This window comes from Diadema antillarum, unplaced genomic scaffold, assembly GCF_040938485.1.
Source record: "Diadema antillarum isolate AM-2024a unplaced genomic scaffold, OU_Dant_1.0 seq00000854_RagTag, whole genome shotgun sequence".
Classification (NCBI taxonomy): Eukaryota; Metazoa; Echinodermata; class Echinoidea; order Diadematoida; family Diadematidae; genus Diadema; species Diadema antillarum.
In genome coordinates this window covers 947,080-968,808 of record NW_027271725.1, presented here as the reverse complement: position 1 = coordinate 968,808, position 21,729 = coordinate 947,080, and the positions used below count along the sequence as shown (strand labels likewise).

At 38.1% G+C, this 21,729-nt stretch overlaps 1 protein-coding gene across 1 annotated transcript in view; it reads right to left on the bottom strand.

Moving 5' to 3' along the window:
- Positions 1–21,729, bottom strand: part of LOC139740419 (tyrosine-protein phosphatase non-receptor type 9-like) — a 112,483-nt gene that overhangs the window by 56,229 nt on the left and 34,525 nt on the right. Inside the window, exon 2 of the mRNA XM_071651011.1 lies at positions 13,693–13,836. Within this exon, the coding sequence (XP_071507112.1) occupies positions 13,693–13,836 (144 nt within the window). The remainder of the gene's footprint in view (positions 1–13,692; positions 13,837–21,729) is intronic.

Here is a 21,729-nt window from a genome sequence, read left to right as displayed (position 1 = left end):
CCCCCCCCCCCCTTTCAGTACTAAATGAGCACAATGTGTGCATATTCAGTATGTATTATCATCAACTCTGGCCAATACATTCCTGTTGCTCTTAAGTGTCACTTTATCAACTCATTGTCCATAAAAGCTTCCTCCTAAAACCTGGAACTGGTGAATCAGTTGAAAAGGATGAAACAGAAATACAAAGAGGAAGCTTTTATGAGACATCAGAGAGTATGTGTGTGCATGTGTGTGTGTATGTGTGTGCGTGTGTGTGTGTGTGTGTGTGTGTGTGTGTGTGTGTGTTAGTTGCAGCAAGTACAGTTTCTAGAGTAATGAGAAACTGAGCACAAAAGTGAATGTAATTATTTGCATTAGAATGCAACAGAGAGTAGTGTACAAAACTCAAAAGGATGAAAGAAGAAATTTGATGAACATTTTTGTGCCAATGAATACTGGAAAATGTCTATATGTACACATTGGTACAACATACAATTTGTACAAATCCCTGGAACTCCGGAAGACAGTTCAGATTTTAAGATTACACTAGACACAAAGCATAAATACTTGCCATCAATAGATGTAGCATCAGTATGAACAGTTCTTGTCTCAGTGCCACCTTCTTTAGATACACTGAAATCACTATTCTTCTATTATATGCTCTAGTTTCGTATTCAACCCCAGATTCCTGTTCTCTTAAAAGATCTTTACTTGTGATATCCTTCACATGACAGTGATTAATGATCAACTATGTGGCTAGAATATTGCAGATTGCACTTCAAATGCAACAATGAAGCAATGATAGCTCATTGAGATGTCTACACCGTTCTTTCTTATTCTGAGATCGCAGTGATAGAGTGATCCTTTTGGATATTGCAGCAACCTATCATTGCCAAGATTCATTTGCAAGATATCTAAGCATAAAATGCCTTTAATAAGGATACATAATTCAATAGGCACAGAAATTAGGAGAGAGAAACAACACAAGATGAACGCGGGGAGTAGTTAAGCTGGAAGATATGGAGAGAAGAGATGGGACACGAATTGGAGTAGGAGGTAAAAAAAGAGAAGAGATGTAAAGAGCAGGGAGAAGAGTGATTCAAGAGTGGATGATGAGGTTACCATGGATATAAAAAGGTCAAGCTGGAAGTTATAGTGAAGAGCTTCATCAATTATGTATGCTGTGCATTTTTTGCCAGTGGGGAATCACAAGAAGATATTCTTTTAATATACATCAAATGCATATTGTATGAATAGACACATAGCTGATGTATCACACAAACACGTATACATACAAGTACTATTAAAACACCTTTAATACATCCTTAATCCAGAAGACCTGAACAATCTATGCCAAGCTATGTCATGGCCCACACAGTGTACTAGACTTACAATACTTTACTAGTTTAGTATCTACAGCACTTGCATGGCTTGATATGTTTGTTTGTTGTTGTTGTTGTTTTTTTTTTGGGGGGGGGATATTTTCATGCACTCTTATTTCCGCATGTTTCTACAACAATCACATGCTATTATTTCACAATTCAAAGACGATCCATGACATCTGCAAAAATAAAACTACTAAAATTTCAGTTCGTAGAGTGTATGTCTGAGTACTGTTGTCTGTGTATTTGTGGAGTATGGGTTTGAAATGAATGCTTCCTCTCTCAACCCCATCTACATCTCTTCTCTGTATTCATCATCTCCACAAATGTGTGATCAGCTCTGTCTAAAGCTCATGCAGAACAGTGTGAAACTTGTTGCTTCCTCCAGCAAAGAGGTTGACATTCATTCATTCATTCATTCATTCATTCATTCATTCATTTGGCAAAATATAAAACAATATACAACTTACAGATCATTACAAAGAAACAAATACATGCCAAATACATACATTGCAAGAGATCTTTGGGCAGTGAAAGGTTCATGTGAGATGACCCTTGGCAAAGGATCTCAAGTGTTGTTGTTGTTGTTTTTATTACCAGTATTTTTATGGGGGGGGGGGAGGCAGGGAATGCACCTCCGATGGACTATCAGTCTATAAAGTACCTCTTTCAATATCATGCATTTATCATCTCTTTCCATATAGTTTAAGTACAAAGTTGTTAACATCATCATTTTCATTTTCATTTCATCAAAAACACAAAAACTGACACCAAGCAGTTTGAAGATGATTTCAATTTGCAAGCCATGACTGTGCAAATGCCTTTTTTTTCTTTTATTTTCAAAGTTTGGTAAAGTCAACACAGCACTTATTTTCGAATGCACCTTTAAAGGGAAACTCCACCCTGAAAATTAGTTAGTGAGAACAGAAGCAGAAAAATTAGCATAACAGGGCCCTGTTTTATCAAAAGATAAAATCAATTATAGATTTCCTTAACACACAGGCTGCCATAGACTTATGATAGAAATCAACTATATAATCAATTATAACTCTTCATTAAACAGGGCCCAGGACAGTGAAGGTTTGAGCAAATTCTGACAAAACTGAAAAAAAAAGTTTTTTCAGTAGTGGACTTCCCCTTCAATTACTGGAGAACCATTCTCGACTAGCACTCTTTGTGCTAACTTTTGGTTCTTCAGTTAACAATTTTTTTTTCTAAACAATCAAGGTAAATATGTATGTGTTATGTTTATGTATGCATGTTGTCATACATTGTCTCCTTTTAACAACATTTTCGTCTAGATCTTTTTTTCCAAACAATCAAGGTAAATATATGTATTATGATTAAGAACGGTGTATGCATGTATCAATACCTGTACATAAATCTTTGATTATTGTATTTTTATTGTCATACTTGCATGCCCATGCAAAAAAAAAAAAAATGAACATGAACATGTATTCATCCTCTCATTTAAATACATTTTGTTGTTAACAAACTAAACTCAAACTCAAGAGTACCTAGAATGCTAATGTTGCAAGGTTTCCTTCTTTTTACACATTCAAATTCGAGGTAAGTTCTTTGACCTTAGGAAAGTACTGACAGACCAGACCTTGAAAACATTTGGCACCTACAAGTACAATGTACCTGCAGTGCAACATTAATATTCATGGTTCCAAGAAAGAGAGGCAATTTCCATAAACAAACCTCTTTTCTACGCAACCCACCCAACTTTATGAGAAAGTTTTAGAAGTCACAGGAAATTTAATGACTTTTCAAATTTCATGTGATCCTGAAGAAGATGTCATGTGACCGACCAATTTTAAACTCTAATATTAGCCTAAAATTGTACCACAAGACACTAAATCTAAGTTCAAACTAAACAAAACAAATATGAATGAAAGGACTGCCAGTCTAATGCTGTAAAATGAAAATTTTTGCAATGCAGAAATTTTTGCACGTTTCGTGCGAGAAGAAACTGGCGTGAAAATAAAAGTACACAACTTATTTTTGTTATAGTATTACTATTTTTTATCGATCTCACAGAAACAAAGTCCTTACCTAAAGTGGGTTTTAATAAGTCTACTGTGAATATAGATAGTTTCTTGTGCAATTTTTCATGTTTCATAATGGACCAGTTAAATGTGCTGTGGCTACTTTCACTCAAGAGCCTTTAGTTCCTGACAGAGCTGTCAATAATCTGTAATAATTTCAAGGGATGGGTCATCAATTATTTCCATATTTAAAACAATTTTCACTTCATATTTGCTGGTAGCCTCTTGCATTTAAATTCAAGTGGTAAATTGGCAATATTTGATCTCATTCTCAATCATCTATTCCTTATTCAAATGCATCTGATGGTTATGTTATTGCTCTTCATCCATTTGTAAAATGCCTCTGTCCTGGAAATGCCCAGATAATAATATAGGAGGACACACATGTTGGTGTTGTCAGACCTGATCACTGGCTAAACAAGATTTTGATCTGCCCATCCCAGCCATCAGCACCTACTATGCCACAACTATTCCTGGATTCCTAAGAATGGACGGGGCGGTGCTACAGCGTAGCACCTTCATGACAGGAACGTCGACCGCGAGCCATACGCTTCTTCGGCGCTTGAGGATACTTTATCACACACAACTGTACATCCACTCACCTGCTGAGATTCACCGAGAGCAGCTCATCCGCATCATGAGGAAGTGGGCAGCTGGTGGGTCTGATTTGATCAAACAGGCTCAGAATGATGTCAATCACTCACTATCTAAATATATTATATACCTAGCTCCTTCTCCTCTATCACCACCCCTCTTTACTTTCCTTGCCTCTTCGCAACTCTTTTCAGCAATGTCAGATTGCTAATGGATGGATGGATTTATTAGTGGTTTCAGCTGCCAAATCCAATATTCTTGCAAACAGCTTCACCCAAGAGCAGCCCTTCAGAACAGTTTCCTTGATGACATTGGATACTACATTTAATACCCCTGGGTTGAATCCCTCTTTTATACTTCTTATTTAGAGTATGATGTTATATCATAGGATGTGGGCAAGTCATGGACACTCACCACGCATACCTTAAATTGAGTCAGGCATAAAATTTGATTTTCATTTGTACAAAAACATACGCACAATAATACAAATCTCTGTTACATCCACTATTTGTACAAGAGTATTAAAAGTAACAAGAAAGCTGAGATGGCATCACGCAATTGTATAACATCGATCTCTGTATTATACTACAATCACTACTAAAAGGTAACACATTGTACTAATTTTATACAGAAGGCTAAATTAAGACCACAGATTTTTGTTGAGCAAAGCAGCCTTCCTGGTACTGAAATTTTACAAAGTAATGATGCCTAGATAATGCCAAATGAGCTTATCACCATCAGTGTGCAGTTACACATAAAATGAACACATAATGAAAATCATGGTAAACCTAAACACCACAGGTATTATCTACTAGTGGCATATCCCATAGAGACAGCATATATTGTGACAGGTAATTGTTTCTCTAAACTAAAGGAATAATAGGGCCTATATCATCTCCCTCAAAGAAAAATAATATCCATGTCAGTGCATGTGTTCATTTCGGGTCTAGGGCAATTACCCCCTGGGCAATTACCCCGCACCCTTCCCCTGGCCCTAATCCTAATCCTAATCCTGAACCTGGCCTTGACCCTAACCCAAACTCCTAACCCTAAACATAACCCTAACCCTAATCTTTACTCTAACCTTACCACCAACTAGTATTTGACCGGGGGTAATTGCCCTCTGGGGATAATTGCCCGGATACGGTCAGTAAGATTTTAGCTCTACTGTACACTGTAAGAGACCTATAAGGGACAGAGAAATGGAGTTGGCTAGTGAACTTCCTTTTCTCTATAGTACAGTTAAATTCCTGTTCATCTTTGACGTCTTGGATTTTCTTCAGCATTTTCAGAGGCCCTAAATCAGAGGGGTATACTTTTTCAGGTAATGAATGACTTATGGTGATTGTAACTTTAAGGTTAGAATATGTCCGACATATCAATTAAATATATGTTCTTCCCTATAAACCAAAGTTCTTACCTGTGTGGGACCCAATGATAACTTGCCCACAAAAGTTACTACATTCTTTGCTTCATAAGAGAGGTGTTTTTCCTCTGTAGGCATTAGTGTACCATTTCAATGTATCTAAATAAAGTATCTGGACTTATTTTGTATAAACTTAAACAGCATGACTTTCATTTTTGGTTGATCACAGGAAAGGTATCATTTCATTAACTGTATACAACACCAATTCCCCTTTTGGATTTAGTTCAAGCAAATGACCCACTTCCATATTATTGCAACATATGTGCTGCTTTATACCACCCTCCCCCCTTGTTTTCTTAAAAACAGCACACACGTTTTGAGTCTCCGATGGAACTATCCCTCAATTAGACTTATGAAAACTGTAATTTTCTTGGAAGTGTGACCTCTGTTTTTGTTTTTGTAGCACATTTGAGAAATGCTCCGCTGATGAATCATGCTCACATGCAGTCTGTACTTTTCTACGCAAGTTAGTCTAGTCTCATCTACAATTAGCTTATTTCTGGTTCGCGCTGCGACGACGCTGCTCTGCAAATGAGTATCACTACCCTATACAGCATGCCAGAGAATCCAATTAAGAAGGTTTTTGTTTAATGCCTGGACTCCTCATTAGTTGCTTTACAGGTGTGGAGGAGGAATAGTGACGTCCGCTCTGAGAATGCACGTATTGCCTAGCTCATTACTGGAAATTCACTTTCTTATCATGACTGCTGAAAGTGAAATTCCTGTAATCATTAAAAAGGGCACTCCAGCTGTTGTCTACTTTAACAATTTCATTGTACTTTGTCTGTCCCTTTTGGCTGTCCATGTCTTCAGGAATATGTACTCCATTTGCCTTCTAATCCATCATTTCACGTATGATGTGGTTTTGCTACCATAAAGTACCAAATAGAAATTCATCATTTTGTTGTTCAAATTATTTCCTTTTCTTTGTTAGCATTGTACCTTGAGTTATCAAAAACAAAATGATGAAAGCAATTTTTTTTTTTTAGTAATTCAAACAAGATGTTGTAGCAATAATGTACAGAAACCCTCTTTGAATTCCTTTGTGATAATGGATCTTGGGTCTTCCAATGCAAATTGGAAATAAAATTCTATTCATTATTAAAAGTAGAATTACAAGTGTCAGTTGCTTTCTTATGATATGTAAATACCAAAGCTAAAATGTGTGCACTCAGTTTGCAGTCCCTCAACACCCTAGAACTTTGGCAGGCTTTTGCTTATATGCCATTATAATTGATGAAATTACATCAGAGCAGAATTTACCTACTACTTGCATAGATTAATGATCCAGCCATCTTTTTCTTTCTTATTATTCCCTAATCTATAATAAAAATTATATCATTATCATTATCATTATCAACACTATAATCATTATTACCATCATTGTCATTGTTATCACTATACAAATCACCATCATTATTAGTAGTAATTGTTTTATTATTGTCACTACTACTGAAATTGCCATACACATCAAAACATTACTGAATTAGCGATAGGATTATTATAGCCTATTTCTAAAATTTGGTGGCAATAATAGAAATGTGTGTAACTGTACATCTTATGAACAAGAGTTGGCACTACCCTACACTGTAAACTGGGATATGACTGTACACCTGGTTACAGTGTGCTGCATCATAGGTACCGGAGAAGTATGCAAAGAATGCAAACACAATTACAGGAGACTAAATCTTAACTTTAGGCATCTGTCAAGTTTTTACTGCATGATTAACACTTTTACTTTTTGGCTCTTGTTCTTAACCAAACAAATGAAAAAAAAAGACAAAACATAGAAGAAATATGTTAGCACAATATTCAGACCATGACATTAAAATCCAACTTCTTTTTATGTCATCCCCCATTACCATGAACATGTTTAAAGCTGAAAGTAGTTGCAGAAATGCATTCATCATAATACAGAAATATTGCGTGGCAGTCACAGAGCATGTGACTCATACGATGGACGAACAATTTCACTTCATAATCATAGCTGTATCTATTTTTTTTTTTTATATGAAAGAGTAGAAAATACGTCATAATGATTACACAGACAAAATTTCTCATTTCTAAGATTGGTATTTCCTTTAACAAGCGCGACTTCAGGATCTTCTCACCCAGTGTTACAAATATAACCTGACTCACGGTATATTATGCTGGGTCGCAATGAAAAAAAAAAAAAATCAATTAACCAATCATCTCTACAGGGAATTCTATGTCAAATAGGATGGCAGGGAAAGTAGCGTACCACAGAGGAGTGAGACACACGTTAGCTGAGGCGTCAATCCTCTGATTGCAGAATCCAGCAGAATTTGACACCTGCCAGAACTGACTCACACCCCCGAAAACCAACCACCTGGGATCAAATTCGCACGGACTTCCCCTCTCTGCCCGCTCACACCAATCACTGGGTTACAATCACTGCATGATCCACTCTGTCCAATGTCAATGCTCAGTCACAACAAATGAAGCACAAGCTTTGATCATACATGCAGCCACACAGTCACATGTACATTTTCTAAACCAGTGTGATGATGCCTTACGCATGGTTGACCTATGGATCAGAAGTGTCATTCACACAGACAAAATAGCAGGATGTTGATAGTGATCCACATACGGTACCATGATTTTTTTGCGCCCGTTCATACGGACATTGATATCTTAATAACTGCCAATCATGAGTATTTGTTTACCAAACTGCATACAGGGGTGTATCCAGGATTTTTTCGGGGGGGGGGTCGTAATCATAAATTTTTGGACCTTTTTGCAATGAAAGATAGTACAGTTTGTATGTGAAGAAAATATGGAAAGGCGCATGCGCACGCATTCGAATGTCCCTGATAATACTAGCTAGGCCGTATATATCCACAGGAACGTATCATACATTATATATATATTTTTTTTGGGGGGGGGGGGCAAGAGTATGTTCAATATTTATGGAAAACACTGAAGAGAGGGAGCAGATGAACAGGATTAGAGTGTGGGCCCACACGAAGGACATTTTTCATTTTTAGAACTGAATTCAACAATTTGGTGCACTTTTTGGTGGGAAATACTTGAAAAATTATTAATCAAAAAGCAAGAAATATAATCAAGAATAATCAGAATGGCTAAATTGAGGGGTCTGTCACCATTTTTTGCTAGAGTAAGTCAGGGGAGATGGACCGAAGGGAAGGGTGTGGGAGGGAGTGACCCCCTCCCACACAGGGAGCTTTTGCATTTTTAGAACTGGTGCATACTTTTGGGGTTGATATTCAATCAAAAAGTAAGAAAATTAATATTTATAAGAACAATGTGAAGGGCTAAATTGTGGTGTCTGACACATTTTTCTTTACACCGCGTCTGCGTCCTTTCACTGTGTACTATGAAAGTCTATGGAGATGGACCAAAGGGGGAGGGTGTAGTGGGCCCGCACAAAGGAGATTTTTCATTTTTTGAACTGAAATTGAACGATCTGGAGCACTCTTATTTGGGGAAAGGCCCTCCAAAAAAATTGTATTTTGCAAAAATGTGGACCTTGTGAAATTTAGGGGGGGGGGGGGGGGTCGTACGACCCTCACGACTCCCCCCCCCCCCCCTTGCATACACCCATGGCATATAATGCCCGAAATCTACTGAAATGGTGACCCTTGCTCTTGTGTTTGTGTGATGTTGTGGTGAGTGTTTGAATGACAGAATAAAAATCTCAAGATTTTTTGCTGCAGCATTATACATACTTGCCACATTTAGAATCGTCGCGCTACACTGTATCTATCAAATTATCAAGATAATTCTAAAATAATTGCAAGATTTCTTGGGGTTTAGATCGCGATGCAGTTTAGTAAGTTTCTTTGTCCACACACAGGTAAAAATCTTGAGATTTGTATCATGCTAATTGCCATCAGTGTGAATTCAACTTAAAGAGCCACTGCCTCTATGATTTTGTTTGGCTGGAAGTTACACAATTATCTTAAAAATCATGAGGAATTGTAAGTCTGCACTGGCACGATGCTCATGGACAATGTAGACACATTCAGCATCTTGTACAGCAACCTAAATGTATGTATGTTCCCAAAATCACACACACAAACACACACACACACACACACACACACAAATTGCTGAAAAATTCATTGTCAAAGGTGGATGAGACATTACACCTGTATTATTATGTCAGACCAATACAGGAGAGCTCTCAGTATGAACAGAGAACTCGTAGGGGTCAGTTTCACCTGTCTCTGAGTCTCTCGCATAATTATTACCCACCCGAAGGAGTTGGTTAAACTTCAACCAGTATTAGAAGTGGGTATAATGTCAATCTATGGCTACTACTGCTCTGATGTATTCTGGAATCCCACACAACAGTTCAAGAGGACCAGGGTTCGAAATTGGCGATGGTCCGCTGGCCATTGGCCACCCAAAATCATGTCGGACTAGCTAAAAATCATAAAATTCTGAAGTAACTAGTCCGTCTGGCTAGCCAAAATATTGCTTCAGTGTCAAATTTGATTCTAAGTAGTCCGCCTGGCTAGTTATAAAAAAAAGTTAAGTGCGACCCCTGAGGACACAGTTCTCAACCCTTGTCGCAGTTATTTCAATACAAAATTATCTTTCTGTCTATGAACACATCCTGAAATGTTATACACTAGGTGTTTCCATACATGGCTTCTCACCTCTCTAAAAAAACAAACAAACCAATGAATTGATAACACAGTGATAATCATTCATTGTAGACAGCATACTTTTCATATCAATATAGTGATTCACACTTCCTTTTGGTCAGCAGCATACAAGTTCATGAATTATTTCACCAGCATATCATGTATATTTTGCATGGATTGATAATGAATTTCAAAAAAGGAGAAGTATACAACACCTCCAAGATCCCAATTGCGGGGGGGGGGGGGGGGGGGGGGGGGGGGGGGGGGGGGGGGGAGAGGGATGTACATATGTATACCCCATACAATTCTAGCATTACAATGAAAGATGTGCCATAACTACTGATCCTGGATTACCTTAGACATCTGAGACAGAAAATTAATCATATCAACATTTCAGCCACTAATCTGTCATGTAAACAGCAATTTACATGATGACTAGTACTTTATGAATATCTACACGGATAGCTAGTTGCTCAGTATATGTGTAAATATGATGTATGAACTCATGACCTACAATACAAGAATATACATGTACCAGTAGTATTTCTTTTAAGACAGTTGCTAAGTACCACAGTTCAGGTTTACCATCAGTTCAAGGGCTAATTCACTATTCTTACTTTAATGCAAGTATAAAAATTTCAAAGCGCACAAGGCTGATCTATTCTAAGGGCCTAAAAGCTAATCTTAGGTCAGTAGTCACTAAAAAAAAATATTACTATTTTACCTGTCATGACCATCACTTATTGCTTCATCCATATATTGGCAGAGTTGTTACAAATGTCCACATTGTGAGCACAATGAACTGCCAATTTCAAAGCATTTTAAAGGGATGGTACAGTATTGGTGGAGATGAGAATTGGGCTTTTAACTTTTTGCGATTGATACCAAGAAAACATTTATGAAATAGTACAGAGAGCGTACCATTTTAAGAGGAATTCAAAGTTTATTTGATGAAAATCGGGTTTGGAATGACTGAAACATCCAAAAACAAAGTAAAACAAAGCGATCGTAATAAAAATGTGGGTCCCACACTTTATTAGAATCGCTCTGTTTTGGATATCTCAGCCATTTCAAAACCAATTTTCATCAAATAAACGTTGAATTCCTCATGGAATTACATGCTCTTTCATGTTTCATAAGAGGCTTCTCATTATCTCATCAAAAAATGTTAGAAACCTGAAATTAGGTCTCAACCAAAACTATACCATCCCTTTAACTGCCCCTACTAAAAAGCACTGAATACTGTCAAGAGGGCAAGTTTGGTAGGAGTCCACAGATAAATACTGGAACTGGTAACAGAACATGTATACCTTCCCTTTTTTGCCACTCCAACCCAATAAATCAAATACTTTATCTTGGGAGGTCTACACTACTACTTCCTATAGTCTACAATCAGGTCACACTGTGCACAATAGATCATGCCCAATTTGCACCACAATACAGTACATGGGGTTCCCAGAAATTGCACCACTAGAGTTCTACACACAAAACCCAGAAGGAAAAAAAAAGTAAATAAAGCCCAAAGAAGCAGATATAACTTTTTTTTTGTGCATACTCCCTCGAAACCTGAGCAGGGGCTTTTAATTTTGCAGGATCCGGTTCTTTTTACAAGAATTTCAGTCCATTTGACACCCTTGAACCGACCTAAATAGCTCACGACCCATACAAAGGCATACTACCAAGGACGACTGCCTCTGCGTTTCTTTTCTACCCAACATCATTCAATGGAGGACTTTGAAATAGGTAATTGCTCCACACAGTTGAGCGATAACACCATCAGAGTTTTCACTTGATTGTGGCGGGAGTGCACTGTAGGAATGAAAATTGAACAATTGCTAACCTGTTATTACAAGCCCTTATTGGTCTGCCAGTACGATACCCATAAGTGCACAGCTCTGAGGGATAATGTGACGGTCTCACCATGAAGTGCACATGCAGTTTGGGAAAACCCCCAGCAACAATGTAACCCTTTGATTTCTTTTCAAAGCTACAGTACACTGTTAGCCAGAAAAGGCTTTAAATCTAAATAAGGAAGACTGTCGTGGGTCCAATACTGATCATATATTTGATAACTGACATACTACATGTGTACTCCAAGACTGATTAATAAGACTGATTAATAAGACTGATTAATACTACATGTATCTCTACAGGGAATTTATTTGACAAGCTCCTTATTCTCAAAACCAGTATTCTTTGCATAGTAATATATAGTATTTGGCTTTAAAAAAGAATGATTTCATTTCATGAGGTTCAGTTTTGCTTTCAATTTTGTAAGATTGCATAGTCAAGACTAAACAGCTTATCATAACCAATCTCCTTGAACAAGATCTTGACATACTTTTGTTTTGACAAAAAGCATACAAATATATTTGTGTGTATATACACTGTATATATATATATATATATATATATATATATATACACTGTATATATATATATATATATATATATATATATATATATATATATAATTATATATATATATAGACATACACTCATCCCACTGACACTACACACAGCAGGCAGACCCCCAGCAAGCATACCCCCAATGCCCGAAAAGCCCTTGAAAGAGACCAGTAACTCGGTCAAAAGCTCGGGAGAATTAAAGGCTATTAGTGAACATACTGCAACGTCTGCGTCATTCCTCCGTCACATCTACATATATATATATATATATATATATATATATATATATATACACATTGTGTGTGTGTGTGTGTGTGTGTGTGTGTGATTGGTTTATCTTCACAGCATCAAAAGTCACAGATCAAATCAAGTGACACTTGATTTTGATATACATAGTGTACACACATGTAGTCATTACAGCATTAATTTCCCTACTCTCTTCTTCTGTGTGGTGGTATATGATTCTCTCACTATGGGTATCTAAATTCATTTGTTTCAATGTTTTCCCCAAGGCAACACGAGAAACACACGAACACACAAACTAACACACAAACAAACAAAAAAACAAATGCCAAAAAGAAGCTGCTCTTTATAACCATGAGTCTTACATCCTCCCTTGGTTGATTCTCCAGTACTCTTGGTTAATAATTATTTATGTTTATGGTACAGTCTACGGTACATAAATGAAAGTGTGATATCACAGTGCATCATGCCGGATGAAGAGAATCCAACTTTTGTAAAACTTCCTGTAGCACTCACAATAACTTTTGTACCACATGGTGGACACTGGCAAACTCCAAGATGCTGCTCAATTCCCTGCCTCAATATCATAAAACATACACTCAGTGTACAAATATTCAATAAGCAACAGTATGTCATAAATCTCTTTATTTTTTTTCTCTCTCTCTAAAAAACAATCAAACACCGACAAAAAACCCATACAGGTATAAAATACACTTTACTATCAAAAAGAAAAACAAGCCCTTTTTTCTTTTTTTTGCTTTAGGAACAAATTGTCAATGCATGATAGTTGTGGAATTATTCTGACATTGATATTTCTAAAGATTTTCTTTTGAAAATTCTCATTCTCGTCATGATATAAACAAAGATCAGCATTCCTTCCCCCCCCCACACACACACCCACACACATTAAGACACATTATAACAAAATTCATACATCTGCATTCAAAGCATGCTAATGAGCTTTGTGACCTTACCCCGTGGTTTCTGAAAAGTTCGAGAGCTCGCTTGACGTCAAACTTGCGTGCCATGAGGAAACGGACCGCTGTACTCCAGGAGACGGGAGGAACATTGTATTGCGCCCTCACTCTGTTCAGATGTTCCAGGAACTGATGAGTTACCTGCATACAACAGCAAAGATGGAAAAATAACTTCAAATTCATTTTCATGCCAAGCTGACAATTTCTATGATATCAAAACAAATAAAGCATGAATGAGCTTACAATGCATTACAATCAATGTTCCAACACGGAAGCTTGAAAATGCATCATTTTACAAACAGTGCTCCAAGATAAATGTGATCAATAGCTTTTGCAAACCATTCCAAAACTGGCCAATCCTCACAATCAAAACAGGTTGATCTCAGCAAACACTGTTTACCTTGAAAGACTGAATACATGGACAGCGATAATTGTATACACTTTTCTGGACATTGAATTCATGGAAAGTAAAAACATGCTAATCACATGGTCATTTTTAAAGTCATACTTAGGACTAAAGAAGTTCTAAACAGGTCCTATTACCCAATTCTGAATACAGGGTTTACTGTGACATTTACTACCTCAGGTATGACAGCATTAAGTTAGAAATAATATTTGGTTACACAAAAAAAAAAGGACTTAGTATTGGTAACATCACTTTTATACTGGTGTGCACTGCAGATTGGCAAACACTGTATCAATACAGGATTTGAGTGCACAGTCATAGACACCATAATCGATAGAACGAATGCTCTCTCCTTACTTCATAAGGACACAGTATCCACTTTGTCACCAATCGAAGTGTTCAGCATACATAATCCTGGCGACAGTGAGGTATGCCGATGAACTGCAGTAAAATTCTTGAGACTACAATGTGCCCAAGTATGTGCGAGTGCCAATGGTTGCAGAGAACGTATGTTTAGGTATGGTATCTGTACATGCACAGGTCTCAACACGTAGGAAGAGACAGGCTATATGGACGAAATACTAACACCGATATTAATGCTAAGTTTAATGTGATTAGGGCCCTGTTTTATCAAAATATATAATCGATTTTAAATTTCCTTAACACACAGGCTGCCATAGACTTATGATAGAAATCAACTTTATAATCAATTCTAACTCTTCATAAAACAGCTAGGGCCTAGTTTATCAATATTCATTACTTGCTATGCTCCATTCAAATGAATAATTCTTGTCGAGTCGTTTTTATTGCAACTCATTGACAAATTGCCCTTCATTCAATTGCCAATTCATTAATGTAAAATAAACACTGCAGTGTTTCAGTCGTAGCCAAGATAAAAATCATGGGCATACACTGTACATACTCTGGTTGAAGTCAAAACAATGACCTCCTGATTGCTAGACAGGAACCATATCCACTGGACTACTGAGCCCTCACTCAATAGCCAGTGATGACTCTAATATCTTACAGCAGCGAGTACTGCTTATTTATTCAAATTAATGATTGTACTGTCAATTTTTATCATGGCTGCACTGAATAATCAGTGTTTATTTGACGTCGATATAGGGCAATTTGTCAATCAGATGCAATTGCTAGGCTCCACATCTTCTAGCAGAGCTCATTAGCAGGTACATGTACATCATTTCCCCCTTGAAATACATGTACGAGATGGCAATGGGAATGAGCCTATAACCTGGTGTACCAAAGTTTTTTAATACCAGACATTATTTCAATTCTTTCTTGGCCTTTCTTTTTCATTCATCTCAGCATTCTAATGCCATCTTACAATTACCTTGACATTTACAACTGCTGAATTTGCAGTGAAGATGATGTCACAATACATCCAAATTTCACATGATGTCAATGCATCTATCATACAAAGTGTCATGCCATTGCTTCAATGGATGTATATTTCTTCTTATTTTTTCCCAAAAAAATCACTACGATGCCTCTCCAGGGTCAGATTAGATGACTGCAATGAGTTCATATGGGACACATGATTGATTGGCTGCGCTCAGTAACACCATCCCAACATGCTCCTAAAATTAGTTTGTATTTCACTTGACTGTGGGCCAAAAACGGGATACTGCAATGATGCCAAAGTAATCACTTAAGTAAATGGCAAAATTTGCATGCAATACCCCTGTGATATCGGGCTGCATGTCTCCTAACCTATACGGTGTTAATGGGCAAACCATATAATATGATAATGATGGCAATGATATACTCTGATTTAGTTATCAGGATGAGCAAGGAATTTGTTCACCAGTGAAAAATCTTTTTTTTTTCTCTTTATAAGCTTCAAAAGAAGCAGAATTTTTGTGCGTTTTATAATTTCACACTCGATGGAGCAAGAAGAATTCTGCGTGTTTTCAATTCCGCTGGCTGTAGACACAGCACTACAGGTCATGTAGAGTTGACGGTCCAACATGTAGAAACAAAGTGCACTGGTGTCACGTAGCACAAAACCCTGCAAATATTTCCACATGGCATTATATTCCAAAATTCTGGCAATAACTTTCTCCCCAGACTTTCAAGTGCCCCACAGGTACAGTCTGAATAGTTGTTGTTTTTTTTTCTGAAAGTCTATATAACTTTGCACTATATTTTGTGGTCTCCCTACATTCCATATAAAGGCAACAGACATCCACAACAGGTAACACATTTAAATTCATGTCATATATTGTACCACAAAAGTTTTTGCCATGGTTACCCTTCCTATACTCGGGCAGGTGTCTATGAGAAATGTATGTTGTTGCAAAATCAGCCCGTCCTCAACGGGTTAACTCTCTTCCAAACAATCCCTAGACATGACTTCATTCTGTACTTGCACTTGCCCTTGTGTTAGATCAAATTAAAAAAAAAAAAAAAAAAAAAACTGCCCTTTAAGGTGAGGTAAAGTCAATAATGTCCATTTTGACCTCCGTTAAGGAATATACATGTACATAGAACTAGCAGCTCTGAAGCAGGCAGCTGTTACATGTATATCAGTCGAATTCATGGCTGTTCTACTTCACCAGTAGGGTATTGTAAATTCGTCATGCCATAAGGAAGGAAGCACTGATAAACCTTTTCTGAACTTGGATGTGGCCCTCATGTAACTACCATAATGCCATTTACCTCTCATCAACACGGTGCGTAATCTCTTCACAGCCAATTTCTGTTTTGCTCAATGGGCTCGCACCATTGACGGCACTCTTTTTATTTGCAGCGGTCACAGGCCCGTGCACGCACGCTAGTGCTCATTTGGCAATTTGTCCCGATAACTGCCCAAAATGGTGGCAGCTTCCTGGTGGACTAATGATATTCCCTCCCTCGCTTCCTGCAGCACGGCCAGAGAAGCCAATGGCCGCAATTCCATCTGTTTTCTCCCTGTGTGTTTACAAGGGAAGTTCTCCTCCAAAACACATGTGGAACTTTCGCAGTGAGAGCAGAAAGATCAGGGAAACATTTAATGAAAGTGAAGGGGAAAATGGAGAATCGATCAATGCCAGAGATACAGTCAAACTTGTCTTCAGCGGCCACCCAAGGGATACAAAATAATGGCCATTATACATGTAGACAGGTGGCCGCTGTACAGAGGGTCTTTAGAATCACTTTTCTCACTGATGGAATTGTTTTTAGTGGCCATACCTGGCAGGTGGCTGCTATAGACAGGTGGCTGCTACAGCAGGTTTGACTGTACAAAGTTAAAAAGGTCCGGTTAATTCCATATGCCACCCTCAGTACATGGGAACTCTGCACAAATTTACAGAATAATGATGCAGCCTACATGAAGAATATATATACCGGTAAAAGGAGTTTCACAACAATCATTTTTCTTGGACATAAAAACACTTGACCTACATATACCTCCTCTGAAAGGCATGGATGATAATAATTGCCTACAAGCCTATCCCAGCGTCATGTCAAGGAGATGTATACTTTCTTTCTTTTTTTTTAATATGAAGATCTGTACAATTTTCTTCGCATCATTCTACCACTGTAACATCATTACCTTCCTTTTTAAAACACACACCAACTTTCTTTTTCTCTTTCTTCCCTGAAGCACACAGCCATCATCTGTTTGCTACGGCTCATTATTTTCCCTCTTTCTTTAATATCGTTTATATTTTTTTAAAGGGGAAGGGGAAGGGCTGGTCAGATATGCACCACCATAGAATACAGCCCCTACAGGAGCATTTCTGCTATAAGTACTACTGAGGAAATTAGCTCGTGAAATTGCCATTGCAATCTGTTTATCTGACACATCATCATGAGCCCTAAGAGAGAGAGAGAGACTATGTTCACAGCATGGCTAATGTCATTACAGACACATGACAGCTTCTCAACAAGGGTTTAGAAGGAAAGCCATTGGTAATTTGCTTTCACAGATACTATAAAAGCATGACTCACTCACTGGTTCTCTCGTGCCTGGTGTCATTGTTTGCACGATGATTAGAAATTGGGAATGTGTAGGGATATTTCATTAGTACCAGGCTGATCAGAGGGCAGTGAGCTGGCTTTACTAGTATACTACTGTAAAAGTGGATATTTTGGCGCAACTAATTTTTTGCGTTCAGTCCAGTAAGAAGAGTTTCGCGAGTTTTTAATTCCATGGAATCAAGACATCAACTACTGGGACATTACATGGCAAACAAAAGTGTTCGCATGCTTTTATTCCCGCATTAGTTTCTGGTTGCGCAAAATGTCCCATCTATTCAGAGTCATACAACATGTTACATCTCTGTTCAGAGTAAAAAAAAAAAACACTCCATCCTCCAGGAAGGACTTTAAAGAGCGATCTCTGTTCAAAGTAAAAAACACTCCATCCTTCAAAAAGGACTTCGTAAAGCATTCTCCTATACTATGTAGAAGTGATATACAGCCCCACACACACTGAAGATCCCACTCTGATTTTCCGTAAGAGCATTGGCGAAATCCCACTGATCTGAAGTGGTCTCCACACTTACACACACACACACACATTCTGAGAAACAGCATTCCAACACTGACCAATTGTTATTCACCTTGACTAGCATAGTAGTAATTTGACTCAGCAAAGGGTATCAGCCACACACATCGTGTCGTGTTTCCGAACAGGAAGAATCTCCTCAGATTCCGCAATTAGCATGTTCCCTAGCTATCATCTGGCAACTTTGTGGCATCATAAAAAATTGTTCATTTGTACTGATGGTAAGATATGAATTAAGTGACTTGACAGCAATACAAGTCCAAAGCAGCTCAAGGCATACTACCAGGGTGGCCAACATTCCCATATTAAAGTCAAGGACGTTCGAAGAAAGACAAGCACTTTATAAATGCCTTCATTATGTGGTGGTTCATCTTGCTTTCATATGGAGCACTGATTTTTATGTTTTTATCGAAGCAGAAGAAGCGCTGCACTGCACAATGAGGGGAATGATCCCCTTCTAATGGCTCAAAGTTGAGATTTGTTGTTCCTGCTACATACTGTATGTGTGGAGTATGTACCAATGCCAAGGTGCTGCCTGTTTACTCCATAGGAGCAGTGCCCGAGTGGGATTTGTTGTGCTATTCATGTACAATGTATTCACAAAACATCTTTGTGTGTGAAAGTGCTTTGGGACCCTCCGAACTAATTGGCAATTATTGCGGACCACATACCACAGCAGTTTATGAGTAAACTATGGCAGCGAATATGAACTACAAGGCTTCAAAGACAATGCTAGGATATGTCATTTCTATCAAACACATTTTTCCGGCTTGCAGGGTGAGAAAAGCATGGGATAACAATCCTTTCATTCAATATCATCTCTTCCTGGTATACAAGCGTAAGAACATCAATAACAAAACATGAACAATACTGTGCATGATACTGACATTCCTGCAAGTGAAATGCACACGATGTCAAGTTTTCTGTACCATCTCTCCAAATTATTAAGCACTTCCCAGCTGAAAACCTTTGGTGCCGTGATAGAGATGACATCTCCATAGAAATTGCTCTCACGTACATACATGCCTCCACTAGCACTAGTCATATTCTAATAGCACTGGTTGTATGCATTTCCCAACTGCACGCATGCTCCAACACAGGGGAAACAAAGAAGGCCCCACCCACATACCAATCCCCCCCCCCCCTTATCAGGCAAGAGCTTTTACTACAGTCCTGAATTCATGAAGGATACAAGTAATTTATGGGATATCTTAATTACATGAGTGACATCAATTTGAATAAAACATGATGATTCCAAGTTCTCACAACTAGCTCTTTGGATGAATGACTGGAAGGAATATTACCAATAACATGAATTAACAATGACCTTATTACACAATTATTCATCTCCTTGAAAACAAAAATGTATCTGCGCACCTTCTCTGACATGAATAGCGTGCTCTCGAGAGCATGTTAACGAGGTAATCGCACATAAACTAACACTGTATGCGATAATCTAATACTGTAAATGGGCACATGCATATTTATAGTGTATTATCTTGCATGATAAGGATCCATGGCAGCATGATCATGTGATACCACTATTTTTTTTTTTACTTTCAAAATATATACCAATTAAAGTTGGAAAATGAAGAAGTGACTAATCAAGATGGACTTTATACATAAGCAGGGTCAATTTTCCCATTCCTTTTTCCAAGAACATCAATGTGGTACCGTACTGTAGTAGATATAGCTATCAGGCTGACTTCCAATAACACTCTCATGCATTTGCAAGGAAATTTACAAGTGGTTATATGTACGAAATGGATGCAAAAGGGGTTGTGACCTCTCAGCAAGGCCAAGAGAGATATGAAGGGGAGTCTTGTTGCTGTCATAACACGGAATATCCATGCAATATAAAGCAGGCTATATGCTATAATTTCCACCATGCTGCCTCAAGGAAGTGTTGGGCAAAGGTTTGGTGAGAAACATGCATGCTATAGCCATACATCAGGAAGTCAGATGATGCGAGCTGCAGCTATTAAACTGAATAACAGGTTGTAGAGTGTTTGTGCCAGGGGGTACTATAGCAGGGCAAGTTCGCCAAGAGCGCCCAAGGACCTCGCCGCAATGCCCACTCCACAGGTCTTTGCTGCCTGGTGAATTTAAATGAGAATAAGGGGCACTGGCAGAAAAGCAACAGGTCTATTGGGGGTTTGCTCTCCTGCCTACATACATTGTAATGCACCAAGTCACCATACACTTTTGTACTCTGTATGAAATACCAAACATGAGAAAACCCCACAAATATTAACAACTTAAAACCAAGAGGGTTTCTTTTTCCTCAGTTTTTTAAAACCACAAGTAAAGAATGTCATATGGTGTTCAAAACGAAAGTACAATGTACATTGTACATGGTATAGCAGAGACAGTGATCAAATACTTTTTTTAGTATGTCATTCATTGCTCATCAATCTAGCTTTTTGAGAGAAAAATGACTCCATGCCGTTGGCAACATCCTGAAAATATACTGAGTGAAGACTTCAAAACAGTGGGTCATGTTCAAGATTCATGTGATGTCCCCTGTAGGCAGATTCACAGACAGGAAGTCACACTTCCCACATACTCCACTGTCTTCTGCCCTCTCTACGGAGATACATGTTGCTATGGAAACACAGTTACAAATAACACACTGAATGCTGATCGAGCTGCCGTCTACGAAAAATACACCAATGTCTCCATAGTGACTACCATTGCAAATATCAACGCTGCTACTGTACGAGCTGAAATTTTCGCGTACAGATATTTTCACGAATTGCTACTTGGAGGACATTTTCGTGTGTTGTTAATTTCGCGGTTGCAAGGGTCTAACTGAATTTAGTTATTGGCGCGTTGTTACTTTCGCGGTTCAAGGGCGATTCGCGAAATTCGCGAAAATAAAACCACCGCAAAAAATTTCAGCTCGTACAGTATTGTGTGCCATCTTAGGAGACATGAAAGAATCCCTAAACATGTTCCCTCATGCACATTGTTTGGTTGCAAGGTTTCCACAGATACACATGTACAACAGGCAAATACATACTGTATACACCATATATCTAGCGAGTCTAAATTTTCGCGAATCGGGACTTCCCGACGATATCGCAAATGGATAAACTCACGATCGTGGAGTACT